Here is a 17,070-nt window from a genome sequence, read left to right on the forward strand (position 1 = left end):
TATCAACACTATAATGAAAGAATACCACTCCCTGTACTTGATATTATTTAATTATTCTTCTAGTACCCCGTCCAGCGGTTCTTTTACAGCCAGGGCTACGACCCCCACAGTTCCAATCAGAAGTACTACTCCAACAGAGTGACCCTCCTATTGAGCACCTATCATGTATAGGGGATGACTTCAAACCCAATCAATAGCTCCATCCACAGGGGAGACCCTGTGTGCCTCAGGTCACCACCCCACACAGGGACCCCCCTGAACAAGCAATATGACTGAGTATGGGGAGGAGACTGTGCATGTGTGTGTGTGTGTGTGTGTGTGTGAGGGGTGGTAACATGTCTGTAGCACCATGGGCTTAATTGGGGGGCCGTCCTGCCAGCACTGAGGGGACCATACCCACTCCCCTGGGAAGAACAGCGCTAATTATGTGAATGGATGACCGGGGTCCAAGCGAGGCTAATTCTATTTCGGTTGATTGATTCTGTCAACATTAGCCTGTGCTCTTAATTTCTACGGTGCAGTCCAACAAGCCATGGAGGTTCATCCACCACACGGGCAGGCGCCCAGCCAACCAGCCAGCTGGGGCTGGCTCGCTGGGTCACTGTGCTGCATCTGCAAATACGAGGCTTCCCTCGGTGTTCAGTCACGCCGAGCTGAACACCATCATATCACTGCTAATTAGTCAGCATGTAGCGGGGTTGAGTACTGTAACATACTGTATGAGTTTCGCTGGAAGATTAATTTACTGCATGTGTGTGTGGCATGTACTGTGTATCGACCAGATAAATGCACATGCACACTATTCATGGAGCTTTCATCTGAACAAAAGCTCAGAGCAGTGAGTTATGTACCATACCAGTACAACGTTCACTGTTCATATAGGCAAAGGGCATAGATTAATTGTATCCAGGATATACATGACCTGGTATATGACTATATGTGAGCAGATTGCACCAAACGTTTCTTAATGATCTTATGATGAGTTCAGCCTTCTGTGTTTGAACATTGGAAACAAAGAGCCGACAGGAGAATCAGGGCTGGTGCTGTGGACAAAGAACAGATGGTAGGAGAGAGGTTGGCTCATTCAGGGCAGTCCTGGCCCTGGTACCAGACAAGGATTTCCTGAGTAAACGAGGAGTCGGCTGAGTTTGGAAAGATCCTGAGTCTGGCAGAAGGAGGGTAAACTCAATGCATACAGTCTCTATACAGACATGTAGGTATGAGGAGGTTCCTGGGTTAGGGAACAAAGGGGCTGCAGCCTCACATACCTCAGCTAATGAAAAATCCATCAGAGGAAAATTGGGCTGTGGCGTGAACACAACTTCGATCACAATGTTGACAGTTTGGAAAATGGAACCAATATTCTACTGGTGGAATGTGTCACTTTTGACGACCAAAGGAGGGACCCTATTGTTCAGTTAATGTATTAATATATGCTGAAGGGACATTGATTTTGGAAATTGATGACCGTGTCATCAATTTGTACGTGGTCAAGCATTCCCTGGGACACACAAGTGTCTCACTGTGTGGTGAGAGTGCCTTGGGAGACTAAGTTCCAAGTCATCAACCAAGAGCATCTGCAGCTCTGTGTGACTCAGTCAACATCTGTTCCCTGCAAGAGCACTATAAAATACGGGGGAAAGGATTGAGTGAGCCAAAAACAAATTCTCCCCATTGTGGGAGGAATGCGAATATTTGAAATCAGGAAAAAGTCACAGGAACCCCTTTCAAACACTGTCCTTTGGACAGACTCTGCTTAAGACCATTGTTTGATAGATGAAGCCTTCAGGATCTTTATGGGGAGTGGAAGTGATGACACGTGTCTGTTGGTGATGAGGTCATAATGGGTGTGAGGGCTCATGGGTCATGTGGTTTGTTTCAGCGCAGGAGGACAGGCACTTGATATACAAGTCGGATGAAGTGCTGAAATGGGAGGATGAGGCCAGGTTGACTTGGAGGTATATTGAGGTGGACTAGTCTGGCTCTCAGAGCCCTGCACACTTAGTCACAGCTAGTTTCACACCAAACACATTCATAATGACGTTTCCTTAGGGTACTGGCATGTTGGAGTGATGGGGGCGTATCTGAAGCGGTCAAGACACGTGTCACACACACAAGCACACACAAATACAAATACACACACATTGCATTTGACAGATACAAACACTTTATTCACCAATTCATCAAGCCCTAACATTTTGTTTCCTGCCTATGTTTATCTAAGACTGCAACACAAATTCAACCCCAATAAAGATGGCTGTAGAAAAAACAAACCTCAATGACCACAGATCCTCGGTCTGTTAATGATGAATTCTTAGATAAACAAAGGTAAACCTTGGGTGTAAATCTGCCAAGGAGCTAAACAGTGTTGAGCTGAGTCAATTTACAGTCAACTGTTGGAGGCCAGACCCACCTGCTGTAGGATCACTTACCATTGATCACAACCCTCATCGGAGAAGAAGCTGAGCATCAACAAACAATCTAAGACATCAAGGCCTCTGCAGTCTGAAAAGAAACTAGTGTTCAAACCTGCAGATGCCTGTCCTTGTGACAGTAACTGAGATGGCTGTTTACATATTGAAAACATGTTTCCTTACATTAAACAAAGTAAATTCTTAGCAATCAATAGATAAATCACAGTGTGTGTGTGTGTGTGTGTGCGTGTGTGTACATCCAGTCTGCCTCACAATGTAGTGATCAGGTCCTTGTGTTTCCAAGCCCCCTCCCCCCTCTCTTCTCCTCTCCTCCCCCTCTTGTGTTTAATCAGCGAGCCACAGGTTCATGACAACAGCCATTTGACTGAATCAACAGAACCTCACCAGAGGCCGCAGCTAAAGACTCCCTCCTCCAAGGATGAAAGCGCTGGACCCCCGCCACAAACCCCTCACCTGATCTACACACACACACTCTGACTTCCATTGACTCATACACGCAATGACTGTCTTGATTGAAAACACACACACACAGAAGAGATATTCACAGTCTATTCACACACACGCGCATATTCACACGCGCACGCTCGTAATATGATGGAGAACTCGGACTCATCTGGAACGCATTGTAATTAGAGCCGATACTTTAGATGTTTCTGGGTCTGTTGATATTGCATGCATTAAGCCCATGTGTCTTGAAATAAATGACAACGTGAAACGCCAAGCGGCGAATACGAGATGGAAAATGCCGTTTGTCACGGCCAAACATTTCTAGCGACAGTGACGAGCTCAGATGTGAATTTACTGCAGAGAGCTGCTTTCTAGTTTGGCCCTCTGCCAGTGATTGTGTGAGTTGACATGCGTCCTGTGGTTTAAATCAAGCTCCGCTCCAGCACGTTTAGTGGGCCCGATGGAAGAAATGAATTGACTGGAATACAAACAACCTCACTGAAAGACTTACCACTGTTCTACCCAGTAGTAAGTCTCTATTGTGACAGAATGGGCTGTGAATACAGTCTGATGTGACCTTTACTGTGGACCTGCCAAAAACCTGGTCATCCCTGGTTTGTTGTCTAAGGTTATGGATGGTCATATAAATGGACATTTCCCTTTTAGGGTATTTTACAACGGTATCACTGCAATTGACCTTATCTGAAGTTTTTATCTTATTCATCTTATCTGAAGTATTACAATCTATATGTCTTGTGAGAGAGTACGTTTATTTTGAAGGATGGTTTCAACCCCTCTCTAAAATGAGGTCAAGTTCCTGGAATAAACTCACTGGACAGTATAATCAGAAAATTGCTAATGACATCTCCGGCATGCATAACCCTAACCAATCAAAGAAAGGATGTCATTAACCTTTCGTGTGCTGGACTCTTCTTCCCCGGGGAGGACCCTGGTCCCTGTGGTATGATGTGGCGAAGCCTGAATGGGTTCAAACTACAGCAGGGTAGTGTTGAAGTTAAGCATACCTGCCCTCTCCTGTGAACCCTGCACTGTTCCATAACAATGGAGGAAGTTTGTTTGCTGATAATACCCAGCAGGATGGAGACACTACCTCTCCAGATATCTCCTTCCACTGATAGTCAAGGTCAGCAATGTTATGCCAAACAAATTCATTCTTTGGGAATCTTTGTAGAATTGCAAAAAGGTCTATGATTGGCCAGCTCGTTGAGGGTTCTGTCTGTTTTGGAATCCCATGGGGTCAGAGACAACACATTCAAAGGAGGAAAAGTGTTGTAAGCTGTTGACAATCTTCTCTTAGAGACACAACGCCAAAAACAATGACATCATGGTAAGGCTGAAACTCAAATCCTTAATAACACACAGTCATAAAGGGGAACATTATACGTTTTATAGTTATCCCCCAGGAAATCTCTCCAAGCTACAATGTTTTGTTTATTTAATTTGAAGTTGATATGAAGTCATGCGGGCAGATAGAGCAGTTTATACCCTGCTCTTGCTGTGGAATTGGTAGTGTGACGCGGGGGGATTTGATTGCCTGTCTAACGCATCATCCCCTAGTATACCACACACACACACACGTACACACACACACACACGTACACACACGTACACACAAACACACGCACACACACACACGTACACACACGTACACACACGCAGCCCTCCTGCTGACACCCCGTTGCTCTCTCTGAGCCAGGCTCCGTTAGCATTATATCCACTCCATCAGCCTGTCACATCTCAGAGGGGGCGACTAAACAGCCCTTCCAGAAAACTCCCTCTACTGAAAACAAGGGTGGGTCCCAGTTCTAGAAGGTGACCTCCATAGATATAGAGTACAGTACATCTGTGTCAGTATCACAGGGCTGTGGTTCGATGGTTTGATTTTAGATTCCACATTTTGGGTGGCCAACGAAGCAAGCTACGCCAAACTAAGCTGGCAAAACGAAGAGGTGCTCCATCATGCCACAGCCAGTAGAGGGCTGGTGGTTCATAGTGGCAGACGATCCCTGGGCACCTCAGAGCCAACATGCTGCCTGCTTGTGGAGTCTCTGCATCACTGCACAGCCTCCCAGTGTGAAAGTCATTACTAGGCCTGATATTTGTTTTTAATATCACCTTCATCTACCATTCCATTCCCTCCGCCTCACCGTGAACATGTTCTTTCAATGGACTTTCAAAGGGGAGAAATGTGGCCCACATGGAGTAGCTCCATGTTGCCAGAGGAATGTTTGAAATGGCGTGGGTCTGAGCGTGTGCTTGAAGCATGAGAGAAATAACCCTGGATTACTTCCTCACAATAATGATGGAGGAGGGGGGAAATACCAAGTCGCAGCGGTTCCTGGTGCACAGGAGAGACACCACCGTGATCTATGAGGGCTTTACAAAGCACGGTGGGTTGCCAGGTTTGTTCATGTGTTTATTCTCATTAGTAAGGCATTGGTGGATCATAGTATTGGAGTATTACAGATGACAGTGAGTGCCATTTGTATGCTTAGGTCATAAGCATACATGTGGCTCCACTTTTATAGACAGAAAGATATTTGAAGTGAGAATTTGGATGTTCACTTCATAAAAAAACGTGCAGGTGATGTAGAGTGAAGGAAGCAACAGGGGATTCAGCTGAAGCTCATGACACTAATATGCTTCTTAATCACATTAAAGTGCTTGGAATCAAGCGGGTAATACAGTCAATACGTAGTCAGTCACAGGGTAGTGCAATGCTGCCACCTAGTGAGCACAAAAGATACATACGCTGATGTGTGTGTGTGTGTGTGTGTGTGTATGTGTGTGTGTGTATGTATGTGTGTGTGTGTGTGTGTGTGAGAGTTGATAGTATGTAGGTGTGTATTGTTTGAGGACAGTCCAGGCCGAAAACAACAGATTCAAACACTGGAATGTTACAGAGAAAATATCGAATAACCATCACACATGTCACAATATCAAGACTTCAGATCCATTGTATCCATTTTTGTACCAATGAAGGTGAACATTTAGGAATCTAGTAGCCTTTTTCAGTATAAGATATACTAGCACACATTTCAGACTTGCCTGTGCAAAAAATCACATGAAAATCACTATCTTTGGCATGCTAACAGATACTCCCTTTTATCCTTCTCACAGTATACACACATCATTAGCAGCAGTGTTTGAGGACAGTCAAGGCCGAATACAACTGGTACAAAAACTGTTTAATTGTACAGAGAAAAACATTGAACACCCATCACATATCACAATATCAGTTGTTTCTGTTCAGATCTATGGTTCTGAATAATTGAATCGGATCAAAGATGGTCACATGAATAGGACATGGGCAACTTGGCAAGATTTTATCCCGTTATCTCCTCGGTGTAATCTGATGATTAACTAATCACAAGCAAATCCAATAAATCCTTCTGTCGATTATGCATGAAATCTGATTGAATCAAAGATTAAAAATCTTCAATCCCTTTTTGGATAAGATTATTTTGGAGTAAAGTTCATTTGCTGAGGTAACATGAGCTACCAAGGTAGAAAGGAACATGCCAGCAGCTTGCCTCATGGGGACTCCAGATCCCGCTTTATTGCTTTGAACAACAGCAGCAGGGCATCGTCCCAGAGCGCCCTCTGGTGGTCTGACACGGCCTTGGCCCGTGTCTGTGCAGTGTACACCATGGTCAGCAACGTTCGCTCAAAATCCTGCCTGCTCAGATGGCCTCTCTGCTGGGAGAGGAGAGAGGTGAGACGCCTGACCTCCGGCAGGCTCTTTGGCAGGATGTCTTCGCAGATCACCTCCAGCTTGTTAACCCTCCTCAGGGAAGCCAGCTCCGCGTCTGGTATCAGCATTCGTCTGTTCTCTCCTTCCACCTGCAGGCCGGCCAGCAGAATCTGAAACACAAATTGTTGTGAAGGAAGACGTCGATGTGCCGAATGTGAGAATTGTTTTTTTCAGAGGGTGGGACTTGACAAGCTTACTTCAAAGAGCAGGTTGACGTCATCCACTGAGGTGTGGAATGTGGGGTTGACTAATGAATATGTCCCACGCTTCACTCGAGAGGCTGACGGGTAGAGGGCTGCAAGAGAGATGGGATGCACACAAACATTTTTTCCACTTCCTGGAAAACACATGTTTATTCATGTATTTATGATGTGTGTGTGTTTGAATGCAGGCGGTTATCAAACCGATAATGCATAAAATGTACAAAGGCAAAACTGAAGGAGCTTAAGGTGATTTGGCTTTAACCTCAGACGCCCCTATGAAAATCCCTAAGCCCCTGACACTGATAACGGCTGTAGTACACTGGGCCTTGAGTCTCCCACCCAGCGCTAACAGGCACAGGTGCAGCTAGTGGCAGACAGATTCGATTTCAAAGTGTTAGAGCATGTGTGCACCAGGCTTTCATAAATGTACAGTTGTCAGGTCTGCTCCCAGTATGACATCAGCTCCTCCTTGTTAAAGGAAACAAAGGCAGACATATTTTCCTCTTGAAAGCTCTAAAAAGCAACAGTATTCAGTACCTTGCTGCTGTTTTACCCACAAGAGATGAGATGATCAATCGAGCATTTGTGCGAGGTCTTCCATGCTCTGTGTGGTATTTTAGCACAGCAAGCTCAATCTGGTAAATATCTGAAGTGTTTCCTGTTTCCTTATACAGTATGGTCTGGGAGCAATGTACATTGATTAAATGTTTATATTTACAATAAATGATTCATCTTCACTGTATGAACTGATAAAACCTGCCCTGAATGAGTGTAGTCTCCCTATCAGCTGCTTTTGTGTTCCATTAGTTCCCCAGTAGCTGTCCGACTCCAAATATGTCCTAAATATTTTTAGGTTACAGAGTCCAGTCCAAACAAGGTTAGTGCAAGTAGCCTCATAATAATTCAGAGCATGAAGTAGACACAAACAAACCATCCATCGTCCGGGTGCAGCACGGATGTTTGTCCGAGGAATGTTTGAATCTCTGCAGAGTATAAAGGTCACGGCAGGATCACAGTGAGACTAAATCAACTTTCCACACTGATATTTCTCAAAGTTCAACGTGCCTAGCTTTAAAATGTTCTCTCTGAAACCACACATAAGTGTCCCAACCAAAAGGTTTGAAGGGTCCATTCCGGGTCCCCAAAGAACCCCAATCTCAAAAGGTCTTTCATCCTTCTTTGGTTAATGCATCATCCATGGCTACTTCAACAAGTTGTGAAAGCATGTCCAAGCAGAATACCACAATAGTAAAGTTCTTATCAATCTTCTTCATGTCTTGCTTTCCCAGAAGACACAAATTGAATGAATCAATGAATTTGACGCTATGATCAGGGACTTCTTAGCACATTCCAGTGCAAAATGTACAACCTTTAGGTCAGTCAAGACCATATACTCTGGTTGAATCGTTTATGTACCTGCTTGCTGTCTTGGACAACTATCTAAACTCTAACTCCTGAGCCCTTATCTTCTCCTTCTGAACTCTGTTGACTCTCTCAATGTTACAGGGTTTGGCCATGATGGATAGGACTAAACCTTGTTGTGTACAATGAAACATACATTTACATTTATGCATTTAGCAGACACTTTTATCCAAAGCGACTTCCAAGAGAGAGCTTTACAAAAGTGCATAGGTCACTGATCATAACAACAAGATAGCCCCAATCAAGTGCCAAAGGGAAGAACCATAAGAGCATGCAGTTAAACAAGTTACAATTAAATTACATGAAACTATAAAAGTGCAAGTGTACCTGTAGAACAGTTTTCAGTGAGTACAATCATTTAAATCCGTTACAACTAACCAACAAGAGCAACATGTCTCTCAATAAGAGTCATTGTGAGCCTGGAGGAAACTGACATCACACATGTCAGACTCAGGTTGAATACCTGGTAAGTTAAAGTGTATGTACCTACTACAGCAGGGTGAGACCACAGATGCACACAGTACAGACCACAGAGCCCTGTATTGGCTCCAAGTCAGCCTATGCTCCACTGCAGTGTGTATCTGTTCTGCATGCTGTAGGAATGTAGGAAAGTCCCAGATAATTGTGGTTAACAAATTGAAGGTTCCAGCTCTGGAATGACTCCTGACACTCCGTAAAAGGAATATTCCTTCCACACATTACTGTTGATGGGAGTCACCACCAAACACATATCGGCTCCATAGAGCAAACATTCAGTTTGAAGTTCCATTTCCACACCAACGTTAACAGAATGCAGATTGGCAGCAGTGACCAGCAATAGACAGATGTGTTCACACGACTTTAGCTTCCAAAGCTCCAAATCACAAGTAACTTAAGCTCCTAAGCACTATAAAACAATGACTGTTTGGTTAGATGTCTATCCCCAGTATCAGTACACTCTGGCAGGGAACTTTGTCATCTCTTGCTAAGTACTAACAATGAGCCAAGGGACCACTGAAAGCCGATAATTACTCGCATTGCTGAATGCTTCTCTTGGCAGGAATGATGTCTTGATGAGGGAAAATGTGCCAAAATGGCCACAACAGTCCCACAGGGTTTACTGTAAAGAGGGTCTAGCATTATTTGTATCATTTTTTCCAGTTAAATAATTCACCGAACGTCCTACATTTGGACAGTAATGAGGAGAGTCAGATGGCTGAGCGGTTAGGGAATCGGGCTACCAATCGGAAGGTTGCCGGTTTGATTCCAAATTACGTTGTGTCCTTGGACAAGGCATTTCACCCTACTTGCCTCGGGGGAATGTCCCTGTACTAACTGTAAGTTGCTCTGGATAAGAGTGTCTGCTAAATGACTTAATGTAAATTGGAGATGGAGTCTTGATTCAGCATTTGGAAAGAATCTGGAAAGAGCAGCATTTTGACTGATCCCTCGTGACAACCAGCGCTTTGTGTTTTGAAAGTTGTTGTTTATATCATAGAACACTATAATAAAAGAATTTGGATCCAAGTGTTTTTCCTGGATATTTAGCTGAAAATAAATGGGGGACGGTATTCGTCTGGTATTTTCTATATGTTAAGATAAACACAGACATAAACACACTAATCGGAAAGGTTTTGACTTAAATATCCACAAAAGTAACAACATAGATAAATGACAGAACCCCTTGGCAGTGTTAATATCTAATGAGATATTATTTTTAAAGGCAAGCGTCTGAAATTCACCCATTATACACCAGAATGTTTAGTTTCTATCATCAACATCTGCTCAATTGACTTTCTGAAATCTTACATGAATCCTGTAACAGTTGATACAAACAAATCCAAATAAAGCAGCCAGTGTCACGGCAGTTCACTCACCTTTCCTCGCATGCTGAGAAGCAGCTACGACCAGAACGCTGTAGAGGAGGCTGAGGACTAGACCCCACCACTGTCCCATGTTGACCCTGGTCCCAACAGATCCACTGACACAACTGTTTACCATCTCTCTTTCTGCCCTCTCCCTGTCTCTCTTTTTCTCTTTTCCTCTTTTCCTCTTTCCTCTCTCTCTCTCTCTCTCTCTCTCTCTCTCTCTCTCTCTCTCTCTCTCTCTCTCGGCCCACTCTCTCTCCCACTCTGTCTATCTAAGATAAGAATGGAGTCACGTCTCATCTAAGCCCCATGTTGAATCAGCCAGGCTGAGATGGGAATTGACAGCCATGAGGAGGATAGCGCACATGCATCATGTGACATCTCTCCTCATCTAGGCTGTCATCTGGAAACCATCAGGAAGTAGCGAACGGCTGCTCCACGAGCTGGGGCATATTGGGCTGGGCTTCCCTGCTACTGGCTGTCCTGGCTGGCATTTCACTCCAGCTGCATGTACCTGGTCCCATAACATGGTGTCAACATCATTAACTGGACAAGCGTCGTTGCTGCCATACCCTAATGACTACCTCTTCATAATCACCATCCCCTTCAGAGATTTGAAGGATTTTTGTCCCATCTAAAGGAACAAGGTGTGAAGGAACAATTCTGTCAGATCGGAAAGGATTTGTAACGCATGCCAAGCATCTCTCAATCTCCTCTCCACAGCCAATAGCCTACTGCTAGCTTTAACTCACTAGCTCCACTGAGGGCTTTCTTCAACAGAGCCCTTTAGCCTCTCCATTCTTCTGGCTAAAGGCTCCTTCACTATATCCTGTCCCATGTTGTCGGCTACAACAAGGGCAGCTCCAGCACACAGTGCCAAGAGCTACAGTAAGGAGATTTGTGTTTCTGTTCAGGAATTCAGGCTTATGTTTAAATTGGACCTCGCAGCTCCAAAATAAATAAATATCAAAATAGTTGACCACAATCTACTACATGGTATTCTGAGCATGTGCAAAAAACTATTATGATAGTGTAGTTTGCCAAGAAAAGGTTCAGTTGATGAAAACAAGTCATGAACTGAACTGAAAAGTCGTGAAATTGAAGAGTGGAAATTATAATTCATTAATGAACATTTTGATAGATTATTATGTTACTTAACATTGATTAGTATATGTATTCATACACTATAAAAACACACTACACATTGATTGAGTCACATCATTAATTTACACATACATCTGATTTTTGCCTGGCCAAATTAATTTATGCTGATGCTATCTTCATGCTGACTTTCATTGCTGATTTTTCCTTTGGACCTAAAATCTGTTTGTTTACCATATCCAGATGGGCACTTGGCAACGTGATGTTTCACAGAACACAGAATAAATTCAAATAGATGAAGAAGACTCAGGAGATTCCCCAGGGATGAGTTGCAACACTTAGTACAAGAATACATTATGGAGCTAAAACATAAGGCCACAACAGATGGTGTTTGGAGCAGAAAATGCCTGGTCCTACAGGCATTGACAACCTGAGATTCCCCACTCATATAGCCTGTCCATCTTTCCCCAGCTCTACCAGAGAGGCCAACGGTTGAAAGACAGAATTTCTCACTACTTCCTTTTGACATCGCCAACACCATGGGAAACTGAGAATCTAAACCGCTGTTCACCCTAAAGTATAGTGAGTCGATGGAAACATTTTCTTCTGACACCTTTAGGGGGCAGTCTTAATACATCCATTTTCTTGAGGTGTTTAGGCTTCCAAGAATTTACAGCACTGCCTTTGACAGACTCCCTCGGTACAGCTGCATGAGTTTGAAATTGAATTCTGTTTTCATGGACTTATCATGTAAAATGCATGTCTCCACTTCATAGAGATCTGAGGGGTTGTGTTAGCTCCCAGTCCAGGTGGAGATCCTCCAGAAAAGTGGTCTCTCTCTCAAACTGTAACTCTCTTTAGTATATTAAGTATGCAGATCATGACGCTATTAGAGGTTTGCATGAGCAGATTCTGTTGTTAAATTCCGCTTGTGCAAAGTTCCAGCTGCTCTTCACGACCTGCTGTTTACCACTGCTGTTGAAAGCACTGTCTGTCCGATACCAAGAGCCTTTCCCTGAAGCGCTCATGTTCATTTCTGTTTATGGACTCACGTCAAAGATCTACAGGAGGACGGCCCTGGGCCGTGTCTCCTAAAATCGGAATGTTCTTGAAGAATATGACGTGATTGTGTTTAATGTGTGCCCATGTCTAAATCTCTAGTGACATCTCATCAAGAATCTCAACAGGAGTAATGTTAGACGGTGTCAAAGATGGTCAAAAGAGCCCTATGTCATGGATGGAAAAGTGTATAATCTGTCTGTTCAGTGACAGATTACTCTAGGCAAATGTATGCAAAATGGGCTTGTTTGACAAGACACAGGCAGTCCCTGCCCCTGCAGCCTGATCAGCCACACTGTATGTGAGCATATGAGCACTGGCTCAGTCACACTGCAGCTCTTCTTATCACGGCTGCCTGAGAGGCGTAGCATCCAGCCTGTGCTCCAGCCTGTGCTCCAGCCTGTGCTCCAGCCGAACCCAGCCTCACTGCCGTATCACAACAACCCCCCCGTCTCATTTCTCATTACAACAGAAAATTAGTCTTCAGGAAAAGCAAAAAAGCTCTGCAAATGCTTTGCAATTAATAGCATGCCGAGTTCTGTTTTTCAGTCATCAGTTCTTTTCATTAGACCCTTTGACCAATGATTTGATAAGAAATAAAATGAATGTACCGGTATGTTGTTTGGTCTTTGACAATATACGGCTCCTTCACTACAGAGCCAATAGGTATAATCTTAATTGGTGAGGTATTCCGACATTTCAAAACAACACTCAACAATATAATTATACCATTACTATCCATTCACAAAGAAACTTATCATGACAACGTATTTTCTCGAACATAAACCCCCTGTCTGTTGACGTCAGTATGAGACTGAGGTGAGTCACTGTGTGTGTGCAGCTTGATTTGCCCTGCTCTATAAAAGACTCACCTGTGTTAGACTACTCAGGCTGTCTATCTGTGGACTGCGTTTGCTGAGTAGCATTCGTCAGTCAAAGGTGCTGATGTGAGCATGTGGGCTGAGTATTATCATTCCTGACACATGACTCATGACCCACACAATCGAGTCCGTAATAGTCTGCAGCAGTTGTCAATTTTAGCCACGTGTACCTAATGAGAATGTGTGGGCTGAGAGAAAGGGAGTGGAAGAGGAAGGGAGGAAGAGAGAGACAATGAGAGAGAGTGGGGAAAAGAGGAGGAAGAAAGAGGGAGGGAGCGAGGGAGAGAGAGAGAGCGATGGATGGAGAGAGAGAGGAATCCTCACCATCCAATATTCTCTGGGCCTTGCTCCTCTCCAGAGAGCTGTCACCTCTGGAGGACACGTTGCATCTGTCCAGGAGTGGTGGGCTGGGGGCCTCCAGGCCAGCGGAGAGCCCCCTGGCTGCTAGCTGCTGGACAGGTGACAGCTGATCAACACTTTTCAATTACTTTTCCGATAGCATAGACGGCGTCCAATTATAATGACAAGACAAGGAGGACAAAGCCTGACATGAAGATGGAACGTTCACGGGCCTGTCAAGGTCACCTGAAACCTCACACCTGGGCTTCTTGTCAAAGTAACTTTAACAAACAATCTGTTGGAGCTTTTTGTTGGTCAGCACATGGGCTGTCTGGTCCCCTCTAAGAGGCATTACTTTGAGCCATGGCAGGGATCACAAACGGACATGGTGAGATCAGAGGGGAGAGAGAAGAGGTTTGAGGCGAGCCCATCTGACCAGACGCCATGAGATCCACTTTGGGGTCCTGGGACAGGTGTCGCATACACACACATACACACATACACACAAACACACACATACACACAACCACTTTCACTCTTACTCTCACCACACACCATGACAAGTGTTGTCTTCTGGCCCAAACATAAATTGCGTGTACATCAAAGACCGGTGCCTCAGGCCCCAGGTGGCTAATGGCAGGAAGCACTACAGTCTCCTGCAGTAGATACAACATGGAAATAGGCATGAAAGCATGAACTGTCAGCCATGAGCAATGGAGAAAAAATAATCTTCCTCTGAATTTATTGCACGAGAGAGACAAGGATTGAGGCAGAAAAAAGAGAATATTAGGAAACCATTTAGGTTCAGAAGGGTAGACTGCAGGTAGCAGGACTATACTTTACATACAATAAACAAATCTGTATACACCCTAGGTAATCATTTAGTGAGTGAAGAATGGATGTGTCAAATGACCATGTTCTTTCTGTCAACACAAATCAAAAATGTCTTCTTATGATGGACTCTGACAATACAGGTCTCTCTCTGTTCAACTTCCCATTTCAAAATAGATGTATCTGAGGGGTGGGGGGTGGAGGGGGGGGGGAGGGGCAGGGGATGAATTTGACCTCTTTGTTTCCATGCTTTTGAACACAGTTGTGAATGACTCAAAGCTCAATAGTGACACATCTCCACCTTGTTCAAATCTCCCTCTTCTTTTCCCTCGATCCCCTCAAAGCTGTCCACCTTGAGGAGAAGACCTCGGACGAGCCAGCCTGTCGTCTGCAGTCTACTATAACACATAGTCAGATCACACACGGCAAAGGCTTTCAGCAGGGCAAACAGGAGAACCCACAGTGCACATTTGTAGGTTCATAAATAGGCACACACACACATATAAACACACACACACATACACACACACACACACACCTACACACACACACACACACACACACACACACACAATGGGACTTATGTAGAACTAAAGAAGGGGATAGAATTATCTATGGAATTATCACTCTGTGATCTCTGTACCTCCATTTGTATGGAGATGGGAAATACTACTTCTATCTTTCCTAACTCTTCTTTTTAATCACTCTTTCTCTCTCTATCCCCTGCCTGGGCATGTTGTTTACCATCCATCCCTCCTGCTGTGTCTCATTCATTCCATTCATTAGCTATCTCATTACTAAGCGCCATCGAAAAACCTTTCTCATTACAGCCCCTCCTCGGTTAGCAGACGGAACAGACACTCTCCCCTCAGCCCCAGGACGTGCTCCAGAACTGGGCCAGCTAACAGCCACCCCCGGGCCCCTCCTTCCCCCTCCGCAGCACCCGTACAAAACGGACATGCTGTACTCTGAACGAGACAGCGGGATGGAATAACCAAAGTTGTTTCTCTCTCTTCAGCCTCAGCCGTTCATGTCTTTGTGCCGTATACTGTATAATCTATACATTTAAATTCTGATCCGCAATTACACTTCATTGAATCCTAGGAAAACCTCATTACTTGAGACAGACTGCTTCCAGGGTAGGTCTTTCCCCCATTAGTTACTTTGGGTTATTGGGATAAGTGTGATTTCAAAGTTCAAGACATTCTCCTGCTCAACTGACTCCATCCACTATTTCAATACATCTGGTATTACACATTTGACATGAGTGACAGAGCTAATCCAGTTAGCAGTTCTGAGGAGATGTTTTAGTATTAGTGAAGTGATGGTCTCAGGACCTTTCCAGAATTCTGGAGACTTTGGCTTTGATGTGACTGTGTAGCCTACAACTATCCCAAAGACAACACCCACCATCTTTCAGTCTGCATCATAGATCACATCGACTTCAAACCCAAGTGCAGTGAACTCTCACTTCATTATCCCTGTCCTAAAAAGTCTTACTCTGTGTTTTCCCTCCCAAAGTCAGAAGTATACTGCAGTGTAAGATACAGAACCCACAAACAAAAGATTAAGTTGCATCAATAAGCCAAAAATCAAACAATGTCTATTATATTATGTACTTGTTTTATACAGTAGAATAAGGGAAATCTGGAATTACAGTAAAAGAAGTGTCATAATCGGTGTCTTTGGAAATAAACCAATCAAAAGCTTTCATTTTTTGTTAGAATCCCTTTTGTCTACAGTACACTCGTAGAGAACAATCTATTTTCTCTCCTTTCCTTTCAGAAAAGTACTGCAATTATGTTCTTTGAACGCTCAATTGCTTCCAACGTTATATTGTTTTGCACTTTCCACAAAAATGTCACCCCCTAATCAAGATGAATCGGCCAGAGGGAGGGAGAGAGGGCGCGTCGTGAGCCTGGCATTCTGAGGGTGCTCCTCTGCTGCGTCTGACAGCTTAATTGCCAATCCGAAGCCCCTGCACAATTAAAAGCATGCAACTGCTGACAGTAGGGCAGGATGGGCAAGGAGACTAGACAGAGCCACACAGCAACCCAACAAAGCCCTCCTTCACAGGGGCTCTCCTAGTCTTCTACCCAGCAGTGCTGACAGGACCACAGGGGACGCTAGTCTTAGTATGACATGGATGAGAGTGTGCGCGTGTGTGCGCAGGAGTGCCTGTGCGTGCCAAAGTGGTATATTTATCATGTGCACACTACATTGGTAATAGTAGGCAATGGAATTCCTATGACATGGCAAACAGCTAAACAGAGGCATACAAAGGAAAGGAGAGGAATTATTTGTTGAAAACACTAAAAGCAACAAAATAAAGAAAATAAATGGCAGGAATAATAAACACTAGAAGCCAAACAAATAACACTAGCAACAAAAACAGCTTTACATGTGTCTGGCTGGCTTTCTGAGGACCACTTTTCTATCCTACATTACTTCAGCTCTATGATCTATCTTTCCACGTAGTAAGGTTAGGAGGACACACAGCACACACATGTGCATACACACACACACACACACACACTGTTTCTTTGCTCTCGCTTTCAGACACACTCAGTACAGCAATGAATGGAAAAGCATTACAGTATGCTGTGGCCAACTGAGAAAGAATGGTCATATTTACAGAACATCAGCCTGGAGTATCTGCCCAATCAAATCTCTCATTTATTATATATACATATAGTATATTTCTGTAAACCCTCTCTTGAGCGTTGGCTT

General features: G+C 44.1%; 1 protein-coding gene across 1 annotated transcript; it reads right to left on the reverse strand.

The window, feature by feature from the left end:
- Positions 1 to 6,028: 6,028 nt before the first annotated feature.
- On the reverse strand, positions 6,029 to 10,282 carry fam180a (family with sequence similarity 180 member A). The gene is made up of 3 exons (XM_084701753.1): positions 10,139 to 10,282; positions 6,855 to 6,952; positions 6,029 to 6,767 (listed from the first exon to the last, which is right to left on the reverse strand). The coding sequence occupies exons 1-3, from the start codon at positions 10,260 to 10,262 to the stop codon at positions 6,438 to 6,440; spliced, it is 552 nt and encodes a 183-aa protein (XP_084557879.1). The 5' UTR covers positions 10,263 to 10,282; the 3' UTR covers positions 6,029 to 6,437.
- Positions 10,283 to 17,070: the final 6,788 nt, after the last annotated feature.

The sequence above is a fragment of the Hypomesus nipponensis genome, chromosome 7 (assembly GCF_054491055.1).
Source record: "Hypomesus nipponensis isolate SF chromosome 7, ASM5449105v1, whole genome shotgun sequence".
NCBI classification, from domain to species: Eukaryota; Metazoa; Chordata; class Actinopteri; order Osmeriformes; family Osmeridae; genus Hypomesus; species Hypomesus nipponensis.

Coding starts and splice junctions, on each gene's coding strand:
- fam180a (XM_084701753.1), bottom strand. CDS start 10,262: ATGGTAAACAGTTGTGTCAGTGGATCTGTTGGGACCAGGGTCAACATG. Junction 6,953..10,138: donor TTCTCAGCATGCGAGGAAAG/GTGAGTGAACTG, acceptor TCTCTCTTGCAG/CCCTCTACCCGTCAGCCTCT. Junction 6,768..6,854: donor ACGTCAACCTGCTCTTTGAA/GTAAGCTTGTCA, acceptor TTTGTGTTTCAG/ATTCTGCTGGCCGGCCTGCA.